The 19,003-nt window shown below is 43.5% G+C and overlaps 2 protein-coding genes across 2 annotated transcripts in view; one reads left to right on the forward strand and one right to left on the reverse strand.

The window, feature by feature from the left end:
* LOC131591643 (keratinocyte proline-rich protein-like) overlaps positions 1-19,003 on the reverse strand; it is a 223,730-nt gene that overhangs the window by 147,221 nt on the left and 57,506 nt on the right. The window lies entirely within an intron of this gene.
* LOC131591634 (F-BAR domain only protein 2-like) overlaps positions 1-19,003 on the forward strand; it is a 354,200-nt gene that overhangs the window by 32,289 nt on the left and 302,908 nt on the right. The window contains exon 2 of the mRNA XM_058862533.1: positions 12,441-12,532. Coding sequence (XP_058718516.1) covers positions 12,441-12,532 — 92 coding nt within the window. The remainder of the gene's footprint in view (positions 1-12,440; positions 12,533-19,003) is intronic.

Consider the following 19,003-nt stretch of genomic DNA (forward strand, 5'->3'; position numbering starts at 1 on the left):
TTTCTTTTTCCTTCTACCATTTTTGATGAACCATCAATGAACCATTTCTCCCCCCCTTCTAACTCTTGATCTTCCAGGTCCGGTCTTACCTTAGTTTGCAATTCTACTGCTTCAATGCAATTATGAAATAGCTCGCCTGTTGGTTCCCCAAACAAAAACTGCGCCGGGTTTTGGGCAGTAGTTGTTCTTAACTCGAGGCCTGGCGAACTGATTAGCATGGCTTCGTATTTCAGAAGTCTTGAATCAGTTAGCCATTTCTCGGCCTTTTGTTGTAAGATATTTCTTACATCGTGTGGGGTGTAGACTGTTAAAGAGGCTCCAAAAGTTATCTTTTTTGCTTCCCCAACTAACAGAGCTACTGCAACAATTGCCTGCAAGCAAGTAGGCCACCCTCGACTGACTGGATCTAGGATTTTTGATAAAAATCCTATGGGCTTTTTCTTTTCTGCCCATTCCTGGGTCAGAACTCCTTGGGCTGTTTGTCCACTTACATCGACAAACAGCTGGAATTCTTTGCTTGTATCTGGCAAGGTTAGAACTGGGGCAGTTATGAGTGCAGTTTTCAGTTCCTGAAACTTGCTTTCATCCTGAGTGGTCCATTTCAATCTGTCAGTGTTTAATCTTTCATACAAAAATTTTACTTTTTCGCTGTATCCTTCAATCCACTGTCTGCAATATCCCAGGAGCCCTAAAAATTGCCTGATTTGTCTTTTTGTTTTTGGGGCTGGGAGCACGAGAATCCCAGCCACTCTGTCAGGGTCTAACCTCTTTTTTCCCTGAGAAATCCAATGTCCAAGATATTTTACCTCGGGCTCTGTGAATTGCAGTTTGGATTTTGATACCTTCAAACCCTTTTTTCCCAGAAAATTCAACAACGAAATTGTACTCTTTCTAACCTGTTCTTCTGTGGTTCCGGCAATCAATAAATCATCTACGTATTGTAATAGTTTTGTCCCTTCCTCTGGAATGAATTCAGTAAGTAATTGCTCCAATGCCTGTCCGAATAAATTTGGTGATTCTACGAATCCCTGGGGGAGGACCGTCCACCTTAACTGTTGATTTCTGTTCGTGTCAGGATCCTCCCACTGAAAGGCAAAGAAATTCCTACTCCCTTCATCCAAAGGACAAGTCCAGAATGCGTCTTTTAGATCAATTACACTGTACCATACATCCTCAGGTGAGAGTCTGTTAAGTAAAGTATAAGGATTTGCCACTACCGGAAACCTGGTTCGGGTTCTAGCATTTACTGCCCTGAGATCCTGAACCAGTCGAAAGCTCCCATCCGCTTTCTTTACTGCCAGGATGGGAGTGTTATGTTGGGACATGCAAGGTTCGAGGGTACCTCCTCTAAGGAGGTCATCAATTACTGATTTCAAACCTCTTCTCCCTTCTATCGGGATGGGATATTGTTTGATCCTTATCGGATCCTCTGGGTTTTCTATTTCAATTTTGATGGGGGTAATATCTAATTTCCCCACCTCCCCTTTTGAATGCCATACCTTGGGATCAATTTCCCTTTCATCTTTTGGAGTCAAATGGAATATCTTTATTACTAATTCAGAATTCTTTACAACAATGTTTATACCTAATGCAACAATCATATCTCTTCCCAATAAATTGTAATCAGCTTCTTCTACTAATAATAAATTTCCTAGGCATATTTTATTTTGAGATTCAATTTCCACATCTTTTATTACAGAAACTTTGAAGGGATCTCCCTTTGCACCGATTACCACTACTTTTTCTTTACTTGCTACGCATCCCCTGGGTAATTTCTGCAGGGTGCTTCTCTCAGCTCCAGTGTCAACCAAAAATTCTATTTCTTGGCGATGGGGACCTACTTTTAACTTTATCAAGGGCTCTTTTGCTGTTATCGTCCCCATCTGAAAAAGCCCAAGACTTCCCTAATCTTCTTGAAATACTTGTTCATCTTTTAATCTCTGACGGCAGTTCCGTTGGAAGTGCCCTACTTTCTTACAGTAGAAACATTCTGGGGGATCTTTCCGCGGGGCGGAGCCATCCTTCTGAGGCTCTTGCGGCTTTTTCGGCGCTGTTTTAAACTTGCCGTGTGCCTGTTCTTGTTTCTGAGCCTCTTTTACTGCGGCCACTAGTATTTTGGCCTGGAGTTTCTGTTTCTCATCCTCTCTCCTCATGTAAATCTTTTGAGCTTCCCTTAGAAGCTCTTGGAGACTTTTCTCTTGCCACCCTTCAATCTTTTCTAATTTCTTTCTAATATCCTCCCATGATTTTGCCACAAATTGGGTTTTGAGTAACACTTCTCCCACCGGAGAGCTAGGATCAGTCCCAGAGTAAATCTGCAGACTTCGTCGCAATCTCTCTAACCACTCGGTGGGGGATTCCTCCTTCCCCTGGCATTCCCCAAACACCTTACTAATATTTTGACCTCGGGGAACCGCTTCCCTTATTCTTTGCACAATGATATTCCTCAAATCATTCATACTTCTCCTGCCATCCTCTGTTTGGGCGTTCCAACTCGGGCTTACGCTCGGCCACTTCTGATCGCCTGGCGTTCCCTGAGGGTTTCGCCGCTCCCAGTCTCTGATACCAGCCTGTTTAATCATTTCTCTTTCCTCTTGACTAAACAGGGATCTCAGGATAGCCATGAGATCCTCATATGTATAAATACTACTACCCAAAAATTCATCCAATCTCTCCGCTACTCCAAACGGATCATCTAACAATCGTCCCATCTCTTTCTTAAACGCTCGCACATCCCCTGAGTTTAGGGGTACATTCACAAACCCAATCACTCCCGGAGCAGTAGGCACTTCCCTGAGAGGGAACATTCTGTGCCTACTCTCATTCTCTTCCCATCCTTCACTCATCTGTCTAGACTTAAAACGAGTCCTGCTTGCGGGGGGGGAATTGGGGTTTTTGAGAGTCTGGTCCTTTATTACTGATGTAAAGTCCGTTGCCACCAGGTTATTATGAAGGATTCCCTCTGCCAAATTCGAGGGACCTGGTTGTGGCAGCGGGACGGGCAATGGGGGATAAGGAGATCCCCGACCTCGCACCACCATAGATTCTGGAGAAGCGGCGGCGGCTGCGGTCCCCACAGGAGGAGCCAGAGGGGGGGCCACCGGAACCACTGCTGGCGCCGGCTCCCCTGTTCGCGATGTGTGTGCTTCACCTGGTTGTGCCGACGAGCCCGTGGGAGCCGATGGCACCACTTGATCCACCACGGGAGATCCTGCCGGCCCGTGGTATGGAGGGGGTAAATGATCAAAGGGTTCCCAGGTTTCTGTTTTTGTTTCACTTCTTAGTTTCATTGGAAATAGCCCTACTCTGGCCTTTAGCCAGAGCTTGGCATATTCCTTTTCCTCGGAGTCCGAGGAAACTTTGCTCTCTACATAAGAGAGTAATTCACTACACGTCCACCTTTCAAATGTTCCTAATATTGGCCAAATGAGATGGGGTCTCAATTCCTGCCCACCCCAAACCTCGGCACAATAGTAGATCATTTTTGCCTTGGACTTCTTTTTCCTTTCAGGGCAATTTTCCCAATATTTTAACAACCAACCTAAAGGACTTTCTGGTGGGATGTCTAGCAATTCCTTCGTTGTTTTGGAAGGGTTTTTCTTATCAACTGGCTTTTGTATTTTACTCTTTCTCTGTCCCATGGTGAAAAAGGGAGTCTTACCTGTTTCTCTGCGTTGTGTTCATGTTTGGAGAGTCAAAAGTCTGCTAATACTCACCTTCGCGGTTTGCTGTACCGGGGTTTTTCTTAGCGCTTCGATCTCTCCTCCGGACCTCTCCTTGGGTCCTTGTTGCTGGAAGAGTTTACTAATTCCCGAGCTCAACTGGACATCCTCTTCCTCTTCCAGCCCCTTGTGATCGGTCCCCCAGAGCACCCCTTTGGCCCCAGGCTTTACAAACGCGTAGAGAGAGTCCTCTCACACCGACTCGCTTCCTCCGTGGCCGGCCAATTCCCTCGCGGGAGGATGGAAACGCGGCTTTGGAGTCCGCACTCGCTTCGTGATCAGATCACGTCTCACACACGCTCGCCCAATCACCCGCTCAACCTCGCAGTACTTACAGCAATTTTCTTGCGAGGATGTCTTCGTGCACGACTGACTTTTTATGAGCTACCAAGCCGCGGCTTCTTTTCCCGAGCTCCTTTTGGATCCGTGTTCCCTTTTATTGTGGTTTTTACCTCAGCCTAAATTTGGTTCGGATGTCGGAGTGAACTGCGGAGGTTCTCGGCTTCCCAGGCTGCTGAAATCAGCGGGGGTACCCCCCTGGACAGCGAGGTTCTCCCACAGTTTTCCGATCCGAGTCACGGCACCAATCTGTTATAAATGCAAAGGCAATTTTGGGATAAAATCAAAGAGAAATTTATTAATAAACAATAATAAGTGAAACAGCGATAAAAACCCACAATAAAAAGATCAGCGCAGCGCTGGGTGGACAGGGGTCTACACCAGAGGTATAGGTCTCCCAAATCCACGTCTGAGCATCCTCAGGATTGGGGTTTTATAGGATTTTTAAGTCCTCAGGCCAAAATTCCAAGCAGGTTCCATTCACCAAGTGTCCTTGATTGTCCAGTGAATGGATTTCCTGGCATAGAATAATGACATTAACTAGTGTCCGGACAGAATCTCCTCATATGTAAAGGAGATTCTGTATGTGTTGTAATGTTAGGTTTTTCATGGCAGGGTGGTGGAATCCGGGCTGGTGCCGATGGGTATCTCGGCCGGGCTTTCCCTTTTGTCTCTCCTGATTGCCTTTTCAACACCGAGATGTTCAGGTCTGGCGAAGTCTTTCTTTTGGAGCTTGTCTTTTTCACCGATCAGTTTCTTTTCCCACTGAAATCTGCAGGGCGTTGCTTGGGTCCGGAGGTAGATAATTTCCCGAGCCAGCTCCATTGTCCTTCTGATGGTCCGTGTCCTGTCTGTTTGTTCGAGTTGATGGGTCGGCCCGGGTTCGTTATCTGGGCGTTGCTGGCAATCAGCGACTTTTTGGAGAAAAGCCTCGTCCTGCTCTGAGGAGAGGCTTTTCTATATTTTATATTTTTATGTCCTTGCAAAACACATTTGTCCTGTTGATATACTTCGAATTTTTAATAGAAGAATAATTTATTACAATACCACATTAAGACTGTCTTGGGTTAAAAAGTCATATAAAGGTCTGACTAAAACAGAAAAATCCTCAATCCATGCTCTGCAGTACCCTACCAACCCTAAAAACTGATGAATCTCCTTATTTTTCTGTGGTAATGGTACTTGTAGAATTCCTTGTATTCTTTCTGGATCAATACACCTTAAACCTCCAGTTAAAATTGTGTCCCAAATATTTAACCTTTTTCTCTACCAACTGTGCCTTTTCAGACACTCTAAGTCCTTTTTTAGCAAGAAAATTAAGCAGTTTCACAATAGCCTTTTCAACCACCTTTTCCTGTTCCCCTGATAAAATCATCCACATACTGCAACAACCTGACTCTTGAGGGTGGAGTAATCTCTCTTAATATTTTCTTCAAGGCTTGCCCAAACAAAACTAGTGACTCTGTGTATCCCTGCAGGAGGACTGTCCATGTAAATTGTTTTACCATCTTCCCTCCTTCCTCCTGTTCCCACTCAAAGGCAAAATATTGTTTATTGTCCTCAGTAATCGGATACCCCCAGAAAGCATCCTTCAAATCCAGTACTGAATAATACTGATGTGAAGAAGGGATTTGATTCAGGATGGTGTAGGGATCCGGAACTATGGGATGTTGCTCTGAAAACTCAGCTTTTGGAGCTTGTTGACATAGTTTCTAAGGAACTTTCCCAGGACAGTAACTGTAAACATAGATATGTATACATTCCTTCTGTTACACATCTTTTGATGGACATCTCTCACGGCCAGTGCGGTTGGGAAGGTGTTGACCTGACTGTCCAATCCCTGGCCGTGGTCAGAAACCTATAAATTGTGAGAGAAGAAATAAAGTGCTCTCTTTCCTTCATCATATCTTGAGCTGTGTCCATGTGACTTATTTTGTGTCCAACAGCGACAATGGGATGCCTTGGTTTGACAATTTAATTTATTATTCTTAAATCCTACACCATTCTCTAGGTTCCATCTGGTTTCTTAACCAGCAGGATAGGAGTGTTATAGGGAGACATCCATGGCTCCAAAAGACCTGCCTTTAGCAGGGACTCAATAACAGGCTGTAACCCCTTCCTTCCCTCCCCTGAAATAGGGTATTGCTTTTTAGACACCACTTGTCCTGGTTGCTTCAAAGTAATTGGGAGAGGTTCTATGTCTAGTTTTCCATATTTCCCTGGAGCTACCCACACTTCTGGGTTTATTTCAGCATAAGCCTTCTCAGACATTTTACACAAAGTTACCACAGTGTTAGCCTCTGTATCATTTTTCACAATACTAATTTGCATTCCCACTTTAGCTATCAAATCCCTTCCCAGTAAATTACAATCACAATTAGGAACAAACAGGAATTCATGCATTTCAAACCTATCCCCCACATCTACTAAGAGCGGTTGAATAAAATGCACCTGCTCATCCTTTCCACTCACCCCTTGAATAATCAAAGATCGTTTTGACAATTTTCTCCCCTTAGGGATAAAATTCAAAGTGGATTGAGAGACCCCTGTGTCTACCAGGAAACACACCTCCTCTTGATCTGGACCCACCCTAAATGTTAGCAAGGGCTCCAGTGTGGTGGGTCCCTGGTATAATGGGAGCCCCTGACACCCCTAACAATCCATCTCTATTATTCCCTGGATTTCCTCCTCCTGAGGATCCAGCTGTCTCTGCGGACAATCCCGCTTCCAGTGTCCCTCTGCCCTGCAGATGGCACATCGAGTCTTTCCCAGCTGCTGTTTGGGTTGGCTTGCCCCTGCTGAAGAGGGAATGCTTCTGCCAAATCTTTGAGGCTGATTCTATCCCCTCTGTCCTGGGGGACCCCTTGTACCCTGCAATTTATTCCTCTGAGGCTGTAAAAACTCTGCCATCATCTTTGCCTTTTCCTCATCCCTTGTTGCATATATATCTGCTGTGCTTTTCTAACCAATTCCTTCAGAGGCTTATTCTGCCACTCTTCATCTTTCTGTACTCTTTTCCTTATATTGGGCCAGGATTTAGTAACAAATTGTACCTTCAGCAATGTGTCAAAGGCTTTCCCCTCAGGATCCATCCCCCTGTGCTTCCACAAGGCATCCCTAATCCTCTCCAACCAAGGAGAGGAGCTTTCATGCTTTTCCTGTTCTAATGACATAGCCTTAGCTATGTTGTTAGTTCTGGGAACTGCTGATTTGATTGCCTTAATCAAATAAGCACGGTAATCGCAGAGGTGAGCCAGACTGGCCTGGTTATTTGGGTCCTACTGGGAGTCCACCTGGGGGATGGCATCATCCACCATAGGTGTGTTGGGTCCAGCCCCCCCTGCTGCTTGTGAATGCTCATCCTCCCACAGCTGCTGGGCTTTCTGAAAAATCATTGGTTTCTCTGATGACCCAAACAAAATCTTCAAAACAAAATCCCAGTCCTTCCATGTATAATCCGCATTTCCAAAATATTCCTCTATCTTTTCCCCCACCCTGTCGTGGTTTTAAAACAGTAACTAAAAAAATTACTTATTTCCTGCTGTGAGATATGGATTAGAGCAAGAGCAAAACAGGCTTAAAACTTAAAAAGGAATAAAGAAGGTTTATTAACAAACTACAAGAATAAGAACACCAGAATAAACTTCCAGAAAACCCTTTTTATCCCCTACTACCCACCATGCCTTTCTTCACATGACAACATAGAGACAAAAACTTTGGAACCTTGGTTTTTAAAACAGTCCCAATTCTTGCTAGTCTTTTCATCAGTCTTTGTAGAGAAACAGAAGTTTTCTTCTGCTAATCTATGGAGTTTTCTACAAGAAAGCTATTTCTGTTATAGCTTTCTATTTTCCTGATGCCAGCTGCCCGAAAATCTGTCATCAGTTGTCTCCTCCCATTTCACATCACTCTGAAGTGTGTTATGGGTCAAATGAGTCTAGGAATGTCATTTTTAAGGATGAGTTATTCAAAGGCAAAAGTTCTCTTCATCTGTCTCTGTGAGCCTCTCTGGAAACAGAAGTTTTCTCTTTTCCTCTACAAAGCTACAAATCTTCAACTATTACTTCTCCCCCTCTGTTCCAGCACCTCACTGTATCACAACTACTTTACTTTTTGCTCAAAATCCACACTTTGAACTACTCTGTTCCTCCCTATATACTCTGTCATGAATTAAAGGAGTTTTTTCAAGACCCTATTGTCCATTTCCATAGCTTTAACAGAAAAATATTTCAGCTTAATTAAAGTATCTCCTTATTCTCTACCTTTTCTGAAGCTTAATTCTTTTCTTTACTGTCTCTGATAGTTTATAAAGTCTCTTTACATGTTGATTACTCTCTCTTTCTCTCTCTAAAAGAAAAGGATTAATCTGCAAGTCTCATCTGGGTAATGAAAGGGTTAAAATCTTGCCCAGGCTTTGTAGATGGTTCTGTGATCTCTGCCGGAGCAGGAGCTGGAGTTGTCTTCAATAGAAGATTCTTCATGGCTGCTCTGGAGAGTGTGGTCGCTGTCTCAGCCCGCCGCAGGTCAAGAGCTTTTTTTTCCTTTCTTTACTCAACAGTCTCTGGTGAATTCAGTCACAGCAAAAAAACTGCAGCCAAGCCAGGGACCTGCCTGGCCCAGCCAGAGACTGGGGGGGAAGCCCCGCAGGCCCCATCTCCCGGCCGGGAGCCATGGCAGGCCCAGCCCAGCCCCCGCCTGGGCCGCATGGCCGGGGCAGGGGAACGGGAGGCCAGCTGGAGCTCTGTTACCTTTCACAGCCAGGAAACAAAGAGACAAAGAAATTCCCAGGCTTAGGTCTTAAGGTGGTGTTCACAGGTTGATCTCACTTTACAATGGTCAAAACTGCTGTCAATTCTTAGAAATGACCGATAATTGGTCAGGAGAAAAAGATTCCAGCAGCTTCAACTTCCTTAGCTCTCAAAACCACCTTAAAGGTAAAACCACCCCATGACACACCCCTATGGGATCATCCAAATATGGGGATAATTCTTTTTTCAACCCTCTTATATCCTGGGTAGTAAGTGGTACAGTTACAAACCCAAACCCTCCCCCTTGACCTCCTTAGGGAACTTGGCATAGTAGCATCTGGTGTACCCCTGTTTTTGGGGTCCAGGGGGCTTCTGATATCCTAAAGTGAGTTTCCCTTGTAGTTTTAGGGTGTGATATGATATGTTGCCCTCCTCCCCTTTCACTGTAATTATCCTCAGGTGAGGCCATAGGAACAGTATTTCCCTGATGCCTTTGCTCTGCAAGTTGAGGATACAGGGGACCTGCAGCTGGGCCTGGGTCAGCTGGCAGAATTGGAGAAGATGGGGAAAGGTGATGAAAAGCATCCTAATCCTCACCATTTTTCTTTTCCTCCCCTTTTTATTCTTTTTTCTTCTGTCTTAACACATAGACGTTTCCTGTTGCTTGTTTCAGCCCTATTGATCCATATTCCCTTTCAATCAATCCTTTCCAATTCTCTTCTAAATACATCCACATAATTCAACACAAATGAGGTCTATCTGTTCCATAAGGTGGCCATTTAAGCCCCTTTGGCAAATCATACTTTGGCCACACAAAATAACAATATTCTACCATTCTCTCTATAGTTACCCCTGGGGAAATGCATAATCTGTCCGAAGACCTCAGCATTCTCCCCAAGGGACTCTCTGGGGGTATTAAGGGATCGTCATCCCTTTTGCGGGGCCCCTTTCCCAACTTTACCTTTGCAACCCTGCATAGGTGCGCTCTCAGGTTTACCTGTGCTACCCTCTATGGGTGCCCTCCCAGGTGTGCTCCCTGAAAATCCCATTTTACTCACTGGTGAGATTTTCAGTCGTCCTTCCCTGTGGACTTTTCATAAACCCCCCTGGTCCACCACTCATCTGTCTCCTGGACTCTTGGGAACTCCATCAATTCCCTGGTGCTGGCCGCCACCAAGGGGACCTGATCACCGAAACTGGATGAGATGCACCTTCAGCTCCGCTCACTGCCTGCCACCCTGTAACAGTGGAAATATCCTGGACAAGAGCCCCCAAATTTGTCAGAAAAATTAATCCGCAAACACCAGAGGTTTATGTCCAAAAAGGAGACGGAGGAGTCCTGTAACTTTATTCAAATAAAGGGAGAGGTCGTGCATTTCCCATGGGGTCTCTCAAACTGCTAGAGGATACAGCCTCCTTTTTATCTTAATTTCCCAGCCACATTCTCCTCTCTCTTTCCCTGTTGGGGAGGGTGAAACAAGGAAACCTTATGAATGTGATTGTTTGGCAGAAGACTCTGAAAATATGAAGGCTAGAATCAAAGTAGAAATGAAAGCCTGCCGTGAGTCATAGGATACTGAGTACTGGTTAACCAAAGAACAATAGCCTAGCCAGCTAGAGGAGAATCCCTGTTGATAAAACAATGTCCTTTTGCTGATAGAAAGTCCAAAGGTCAAGAAGCAAGGGAAGAACTTGTAAAGCTTGTAAAGCCTAAAATGCAACACTGTATGTAAAATCTTTAGTGGGTGTATCTCGTAGTGATTGGTTACTGGGAATTAGAATATTCACTATAGAAAAAGACATATTGGATTGTAACAAGAACTTCTCGCTCTTAGCTTTTCTCTCTTACCTCTGAACCCTTCTCTCTTACCTCTTACCCCTTTACCCCTCTCTCAGCTCCCCTCTCCCCCACTCTTACCTCTTCCACTCTTTCTTACTCTTGCCCTCTTGGTCTCCCCCTCTCTCATAAGCCTCCCTGGTTTCCCCCGCTCTCCCTCTGTTGCTCTTACGCCCTCCCTCCCCTTTTCCAACCTCTCCTCCCCTGCTCTGCCCGCTCTCTCCCTCCTCCCCCGGACCACGTGGACACCGAGGCTGGTGGCGGACACAGGTCTCCCCTCTATTTACCCTTATAATAAATTGCTTATACCTGAACAGCTTGACCCTGGAGAAGTCTCTCACCGCGAGCGAGCGTTCTACACAGCAATATTTCCCCATTGCCTGAGGTACTTGAGAGGTACAGGCTTCCCAAATTGCTTAATACTGAACCCCTTTTAATGTATACCCCCACATTTTTTTATTTTTTTTTTTCCTTGTGTCAATCAGTGGAATTCCTATGGAATTTATGTTTCTTCCCATTGTTTCTTTCATCTCTCAGTATCTGGCTTTACTTATAAGCAGACCCACAGTTTGTTTGCAAAGACAAATCCCTCTCATTCCTTTCAACTTGAACAAAATGTCCTGCCAGTGATGTTCTCCACCTCTTATCATTCTCTCCAAGACATGGTGTATTTGTTCTGTATCATGATGAACTGTCATTAGATCTCTGTGTCCATCACTTCACACATTCTAGTAGTCGACAGAGGTCATGGTGCTGCAGTGATCTGGATCACTGGTCTTTATTTACTAGCTTTATTCAGCTGTATGGTTTCTCTGATCAGGTGTGCCTTATGGCTGCACAAACAATTTTTTCCAGAACACAAAGGACAGAAATTGAGTTGAGCCTGACCAAATCTTTTACTGGAGATGTACAGCTGCCATTGTAAAAAGTCCAAGTTTCTGTTTCTCAGCCTTTTTTCCCTTCCAACATGACCATGCATGCAGTTTTCCTGAGGATGTGCTTCTGTGTCTAGTAGCAGCCGTGTTATGGCTCTGAAGCTTTTGGAAGCCAGGAGGGGAATGGATAGTTTGACAGGAAAACTTATAGTGTAGTGTTGTTATGCTGTGCCTTGCCTCACTTTCCTTTAATTTATTGTTGCTTTCTTCTTTTCAGGGGGAAGGTCACCATGGTGCCAGAGATGATAAGCTGGCTAAATTTATTAATCAGTATTTTGGGCAGTGTCTTAGTTTTAATTGTAAGATATGTCTTACTGATGGGAAAGTGGTTTATGTTTTGAAACTAAAGTTAAGACTAGACAAAGGGAAGTTACCTATGAGAAGGAAAAAGTTAATGATTTTTACTAGTTTTTCAAGAAACAGAAATATCCATGAAGTATGCAGAATTGGGGAGGTGGGTATTTTAGTTCATGGGAAATAAGGAAAAATATGAGGAAATGAAGAAGGAATGCAGTATTAAGAATGTATTTAATAAGATGGGAAGTGAAAGAATACAAGACCTGCAGAAATCTGGAAAATCAATGGCTTTAAATATAGTCTAGAAATATGTAATAGAAGAGTTGTCATTCACAGGGTGGTAGTGACTGCTAAAGTGATTTTAGTTTGTTTTACATATAAGGGATTGAAGGCAACTACAGCAGTTGTTAAAAAACTGAATCATTAGAAATAATTGATTTCATGAAAGTTGATAAATTATTAAAATGCATATTTCTATTATTAAAATGCATATTTCTATACTTTCTGTAGTTGTTTTAGCTTGTAATTCACAGTTCTGTTTTCTTCTGTTATTAATCATTAGGGGGAAAAGAACAGTGGCTTTGATGTCCTCTATCACAACATGAAACATGGACATTTGTCAACAAAAGACTTGGCAGACTTTATAAGAGAAAGGTAAGTATTCATCCTTGCTAATCCTGGCTCTTTAATATACAGGTTTTGGTTTTTATTTAAGTTTATCATTGCATATTACAGTAACACACAAAACATAGAAAGCAGCAAGCATTTTAAAATCTCTCATATCCTACAAGAACATTTAGTGTTATTCCATTTACTTAGAACTGAATAATGATTTCTAAGTCACTGAATAGTAACTTCAAATAACAAGCTTCTAATTTTTAGGTTTGAATTAAAAGATGAGTAAAAAGCAAGAAATATCACAGTAGGTGTCCGTTAGTTTACTTAAATTAATCAAAATTTTTCATCATGTTCAGAAGAAAAGCAATAATTTAAGTAGAAAAAAATTGACCATAGATGCAGAATTAGGGTATTAGCAAGTTATAGTATGATCTTAAAAAGTTATACATTTTGATTAAGTTTTAAGGATTAGGTTGGTTAAAGAAAAGGGAGTGATATCTATGGACAAGAAATGAATTTGCAGAAAATAACCCAGGTTGTCCTTTATGGGATGAAAAGGACTGAACTGAAATCTGAAAATGTGACAACTTCCTAAACAGATCTTCTTTATAGAAGATGACTCCTGCTGCTACTTTGAACATGAGAATGTCTGTTCTGGATGAAATAAATTATATGTCTGCTTCAGAATTCTGTCTTATTCAATTACTGATACCAGATAATACATGGAAAAAGCATGGAAGAGGCTAATTCAGGACCTGTGTAGTGGTTTAGATTTGCTAATTTTGTTTCCCGGCCAATGCACCAAATAAATGTGGTTTTAAAGCAGTAACTAAAAAATTACTAGAAAACTTACTTATTTTTTGCTGTGAGATATGGATTAGAACAAGAGCAAAACAGGCTTAAAACTTAAAAGGAATAAAGAAAGTTTATTAACAAAAACTATAAGAATAAGAAAACCAGAATAAAACTCCAGAAAACCCCTTTATCCCCCACTACCGAACCATTCCCTTGTTCACATGACAACATAGAGACAAAAAACTTTGGTGTTTAAAACGGTCCCAATTCTTGCTAGAGTCTTCTCATCAGTCTTTGTAGAGAAACAGAAGTCTTTTTCTGATAATCTATGGAGTTTCTCACAAGAAAACTAATTTTTTTCATAGCTTTCTATTTTCCTGATGCCAGCTGCCCGAAAATCTGTCATCAGTTGTCTCCTCCCATTTCACATCACTCTGAAGTGTGTTATGGGTCAAATGAGTCTAGGAATGTCATTTTTAAGGATGAGTTATTCAAAGGCAAAAGTTCTCTTCATCTGTCTCTGTGAGCCTCTCTGGAAACAGAAGTTTTCTCTTTTCCTCTACAAAGCTACAAATCTTCAACTATTACTTCTCCCCCTCTGTTCCAGCACCTCACTGTATCACAACTACTTTACTTTTTGCTCAAAATCCACACTTTGAACTACTCTGTTCCTCCCTATATACTCTGTCATGAATTAAAGGAGTTTTTTCAAGACCCTATTGTCCATTTCCATAGCTTTAACAGAAAAATATTTCAGCTTAATTAAAGTATCTCCTTATTCTCTACCTTTTTCTGAAGCTTAATTCCTTTCTTTACTGTCTCTGATAGTTTATAAAGTCTCTTTACATGTTGATTACTCTCTCTTTCTCTCTCTAAAAGAAAAGGATTAATCTGCAAGTCTCATTTGGGTAATGAAAGGGTTAAAATCTTGCCCAGGCTTTGTAGATGGTTCTGTGATTTCCTGTCTGTGATGGAAGATTCTTCATGGCTGCTCTGGAGAGTGTGGTCACTGTCTCAGCCCGACGCAGGTCAAGAGCTTTATTTCTTTCCTTACTCCACGGTCTCTGGTGAATTCAGTCACAGCAAAAAAACTGCAGCCAAGCCAGGGACCTGCCTGGCCCAGCCAGAGACTGGGGGGGAAGCCCCGCAGGCCCCATCTCCCGGCCGGGAGCCATGGCAGGCCCAGCCCAGCCCCCGCCTGGGCCGCATGGCCGGGGCAGGGGAACGGGAGGCCAGCTGGAGCTCTGTTACCTTTCACAGCCAGGAAACAAAGAGACAAAGAAATTCCCAGGCTTAGGTCTTAAGGTGGTGTTCACAGGTTGATCTCACTTTTCAATGGTCAAAACTGCTGTCAGTTCTTAAAAATGGCCAGTTGTTGGCTGGGAGAAATACTCCCACCAGCCTCCAGCAGTTTTAACTTCTTTAGGTGTTTCTCTTTGTTTTCTTAAATGCCAATCTATCACAACCTGTTTCCATGAAGGTTTCTTGCAGTAAAAGCCTCAAAATAACCAGCCTTTGTTTTCTGAAATTTTCCATCAGAACTTTAGTTTTAGCCCAAAATAGACCTCAGTGTAGAATTTATTTTAAAATTTCTACAAAATGTAACCATCATGGATCTGGCAGGTACTCAGTAACACTGACATTTGCATGGTTTCTAAGTGAGTTGAAATGAAGACAATGACAGAAATCTTTCCACTAAGTGAAACAGGTGAATTCCAGAGTCCATATGTGATGGGTGGTCTTCTGTTGGAAGGACTGCACAAAACAAGGAATGTTGTTTCAAGAATCCCTGGTTCCAGAGAACACATTATGAAGCCAGACAGGTGTTGGGGCTGGGACTGGGGTCCTGTCCAACCCCCAGCTCTGCCACCAACTATCCCAGATAGGGGTCCCTGAAGGACGGCCATCCAGGGAGTCTTGGGCAGCTTCCAGCCAGGGGTAACCCTTAGGAGCGGTCTGAGGCTTCACGTGATCAACTCTTTTTAGGAGTGATTTTGCCTCTGTGATCAGCTCAGATCAGCCTAGCTCTGCTCATGGGTTACCCCAGCCAATACATAGACGACAGCCAGAAGACCATGTAGCATTCTGCAGGGTCCTTTATTTGCAGGCTTCAGCGAAGGAGGCCAGTGACCATCTTCCACTGAACTGGGCAAAAGCTAGGGTTTTTATAGGGAAGGGGAGAATTGGGAAAGGGACCAATGGTCTGAGACCAGGATAAAATGACCAATAGTTAACACGAAGATAACATGGGGTCCCAAAGTAGGAAGGGGTCCACAGCTTAGTCACCATGACTAAGTAGTTTTGTCTTATCTTAGGGGACAGATCTCCAGGGAGGAAGCCTGTCAGAGGACTGGGCTTCCTCCACAACTCCCCTCTCTGTATTTAGTAAAAAGGCATCTCCTATAGCTCTTTTGAAGTAATGGAGAAGGCATGAGAACATAGCTAATACAATAATAATCACAATCAAAAATACACAAAATTCCCTTAACTAAAGATGACACCCATCCCGTTAGTTCCCGTTGACCAAAAAGATCATTGGCCCAATCTGGGGTGTTTTCAACTTTTAAGTCCTTCACCAGTTCCTTCAGTTTCTGGATGTTTGCATGGATGGATTTTGAGCATGAAGAGAGGTTGAAGCAGCACATCCTTTCAAAGTCCTTGCAGCCATATCCGTGGGCGAGTAGTAACAAGTCGATTGCTGGTTGATTTTGTAGGGATGCATGTCTTGTGGTTTCCTCATCCCTTAAAAGATCGCTTAGGGCAGCAGATGTCGCATTGGCCTGCTTGCTAAGCCAACACCCCAGGTGATTTAACTCACCAAGGGCTTTAGCTGCGGCTACCCATGGGTAAAACAGGGAGGCCGCGATTCGCTTTCCTATATTCAAATTGTAAATTTGGCCGTTGCAATTTTCATCAAATTCAGAATAGGATCCTATTTGGTGTGCCAATTCATTTTTTTGTTTCAAATTCCATTTGGAATAATGTGATATTTGGAGTGAAGGTAGAAGGCTTGTCAAGGCTACAGGGACCCTCCTGGAGGCGCGAGGGGATCCCAGCCCATACTCAGTCACCACAGATAAGAAACATTCTCCAGGACAACACTTTGGGGTGGAGAGGGGACACAGAGAGTATGCAGCTGGTGTAGTTATATTGAGAGACCGCCAGCTCTTCACCAGTCTTCACAGAAGTAATTGTGAATGCCGTTTATTTCTATCTTTAGCACACCTTTTATAGGGTTCTACAGGGTCTGCAGGCAGAGCAAGCTACTATTGGCTAACACACACAGTTTACATTTTTTCTCTTACACACAGGGATATTGTTTTGCTTTACTCTCTCTTCTGCATGAAGGTTTCAAGGACTTTAGCCCTTAATATCAAGACTTATTTCAAAGGCTGGTTTGTGCATACAGGCCTTTACTAATATATAAAATATAGCAACATAGTTACACCAATTTAAATTATTGTAGGCTTTGTTAACTGGTGATATGTCTTTTCCGTATGTGTTTTTTGCCTGGTCAATTCCTGGCCAATGTTGACTTGGTCATTTAAAGTAAAATTTGACACAGTATGTTGCTTTGGAGGACTCCAGCAGGTCCAATTCTTGGGGTTCCTCCAGAGCATTTGGCAGAATCTTTGTCCACTTGTCCCAAGTGTCTACCGGATTGGGCCTCTTACCTGTGGTGCAGAGGAGCTCTGAATTATAGATGGGCCAGTCATCTGCTACCAAGGGAATCCCTATCAGACATGTGGAAAGTGGGTTGTCAACACTACTCATGGATAGGCACATGTTGTTTCAGTGTCCTTGCTAAGGTCACCCAAACATTATGGTTAGGCTGTGGGCTAATCCAGCCGAAGGTGTGTGGCATGGCAAAGAGCGTCCAGGCAGCATTGAGGACAGCACCAACAGAGATAATTTTCATCTTTGTATAGGGATGGGGCTTCTGATAGGGAATATAAGCAAAATTTGTTATCTTTATGGTGGGAGGGGAGGTTTAGGGTTTTCTCCTTCGTTCCTTTCTGTCACTGTCGGACACAAAATGATTCACATAGTTCAATGTGTGATAAAAAGAAGAGAGTGATTTATTCTGTCGTTTCAATATTTATAGATTCTCGACAACGACCAGGGATTGGATAGTTAGGTTACTACCTTCCTAACCACACTGGTCGTGAGAAACGTCTATCAAAAGACATATCTTTAATGGAATGTATAAACATCTATATGGATGCTAAATATGAGCAAAAGCAGGGAGCACAGTGCCTGTGGAATAGCAGGCCGCATAACTTTCTCAGTCTCACCTGAGAAAGTGACCTGGGAAATCATAAGGGGGAATTAAAACAATCCTCAGAGATAGAAGACAGCCTTGCAGGTGCTGTTTGTCAGTTTCTTGTTTTCTTGCAAGAGAAAGTCAAGGGGTGGTGTACATCACTGATCAATGATGGTAATGTGTTAGTTCACTAACCAATAAGAGTTTCTGTACTTTCGCATATTGGTCTATAAAAGAAGATCTGAGGTAATAAACCTCGCTCTCCTGTTCAACTCACAAGAGAGTCTGTGTCATGCTTCTCGCTGTTCCCAATAGCGCAACACATCTATGTTTATAGTTACTTTCCTGGGAAAGTGGCTAGAAACTATGAAAACAATATCAGGTTTAATTCTCAGGGTGACACCTTTCCTCTGTTCTTTCCCCCGTTTTTCAATTTACTAGGAAGTGAGGATGGGGGAGGTAGGTATAAGGTTTTTGGGAGGTTCTAGCAAGGGTTGATGGAGGGGGACATGAGGGTTTTTAGAGAAAAAGGGGTAGCAATATATAAACTAAGAAGCAATTTGTGACCAGACTGCATCTGGCCTATGGCTTGAATGACGCAGCAGCATCTTGTTCAGTTGTCTGTTCTGTCTGCTGTTGGGTGATGGGATAGTCTTCTCTCTGGTTTGTGGGCACTCGGCGACGCTGTTGTCTCCATGCAGAGCTGGTCTGGTTTTGTGGAGGTCTTGTATTTGACTCAGGAGAATTCTTGATATTGTTTGTGGGGACAGTGTTTGCAGTGCTTCGATACGGTTTTATGTTTTTTCCTGGAAACCATCTTGGGCCAGATGGTAGTGAAACACAGGCATAGCCTCTTCCCCAGGTAATCAATGGGAAAGGCGCAGAAACCTCATGTGTCTCTGTGTCCTTTACTAGCAGTGGTGGCTTCTCAGTGAGCTTAGCTTGGGTTCAATTTGAAACGTTGTCATGGAGTTACTTTACCTTTAAGGAAAGTTGGAGTTGCTGGGGACTGCCTAGAGTCTTTTCTCCTGACCAATTATCGGTCATTGCTGAGAATTGACAGCAGTTTTAGCCATTGAAAAGTGGGATCAACTTGTGAACCCCACCTTAAAGTAAAAAACCAGAACTCTTTTGGGCTCTTTGTTTCTTGGCTGTGAAAGGTAGCAGACCTCCGGCTGGCCTCCGGTTCCCTGCCCAGGCCATGTGGCCGGGCGGGGGCCGGGCTGGGCCTGCCGTTCTCCCGGCCGGGAGATGGGCCCTGCGGGGGCTTGCCCCAGGCCAAGCCGAGCCGGGCCGGTTCCTGGCTTGGTTGCAGGTTTTGCCGTGATGGAATTTACCAGGAACTGCCGAGTAAAGAAGGAGAAGAGCTCTGGGCTTCCAGCAAGCAGAGACAGTGACCACGCTCTCCAGAGCAGCTATGAAGAACTTTCCATCGCAGACAGCTCCAG

The sequence above is a fragment of the Poecile atricapillus genome, chromosome W (assembly GCF_030490865.1).
Source record: "Poecile atricapillus isolate bPoeAtr1 chromosome W, bPoeAtr1.hap1, whole genome shotgun sequence".
Taxonomy (NCBI): domain Eukaryota; kingdom Metazoa; phylum Chordata; class Aves; order Passeriformes; family Paridae; genus Poecile; species Poecile atricapillus.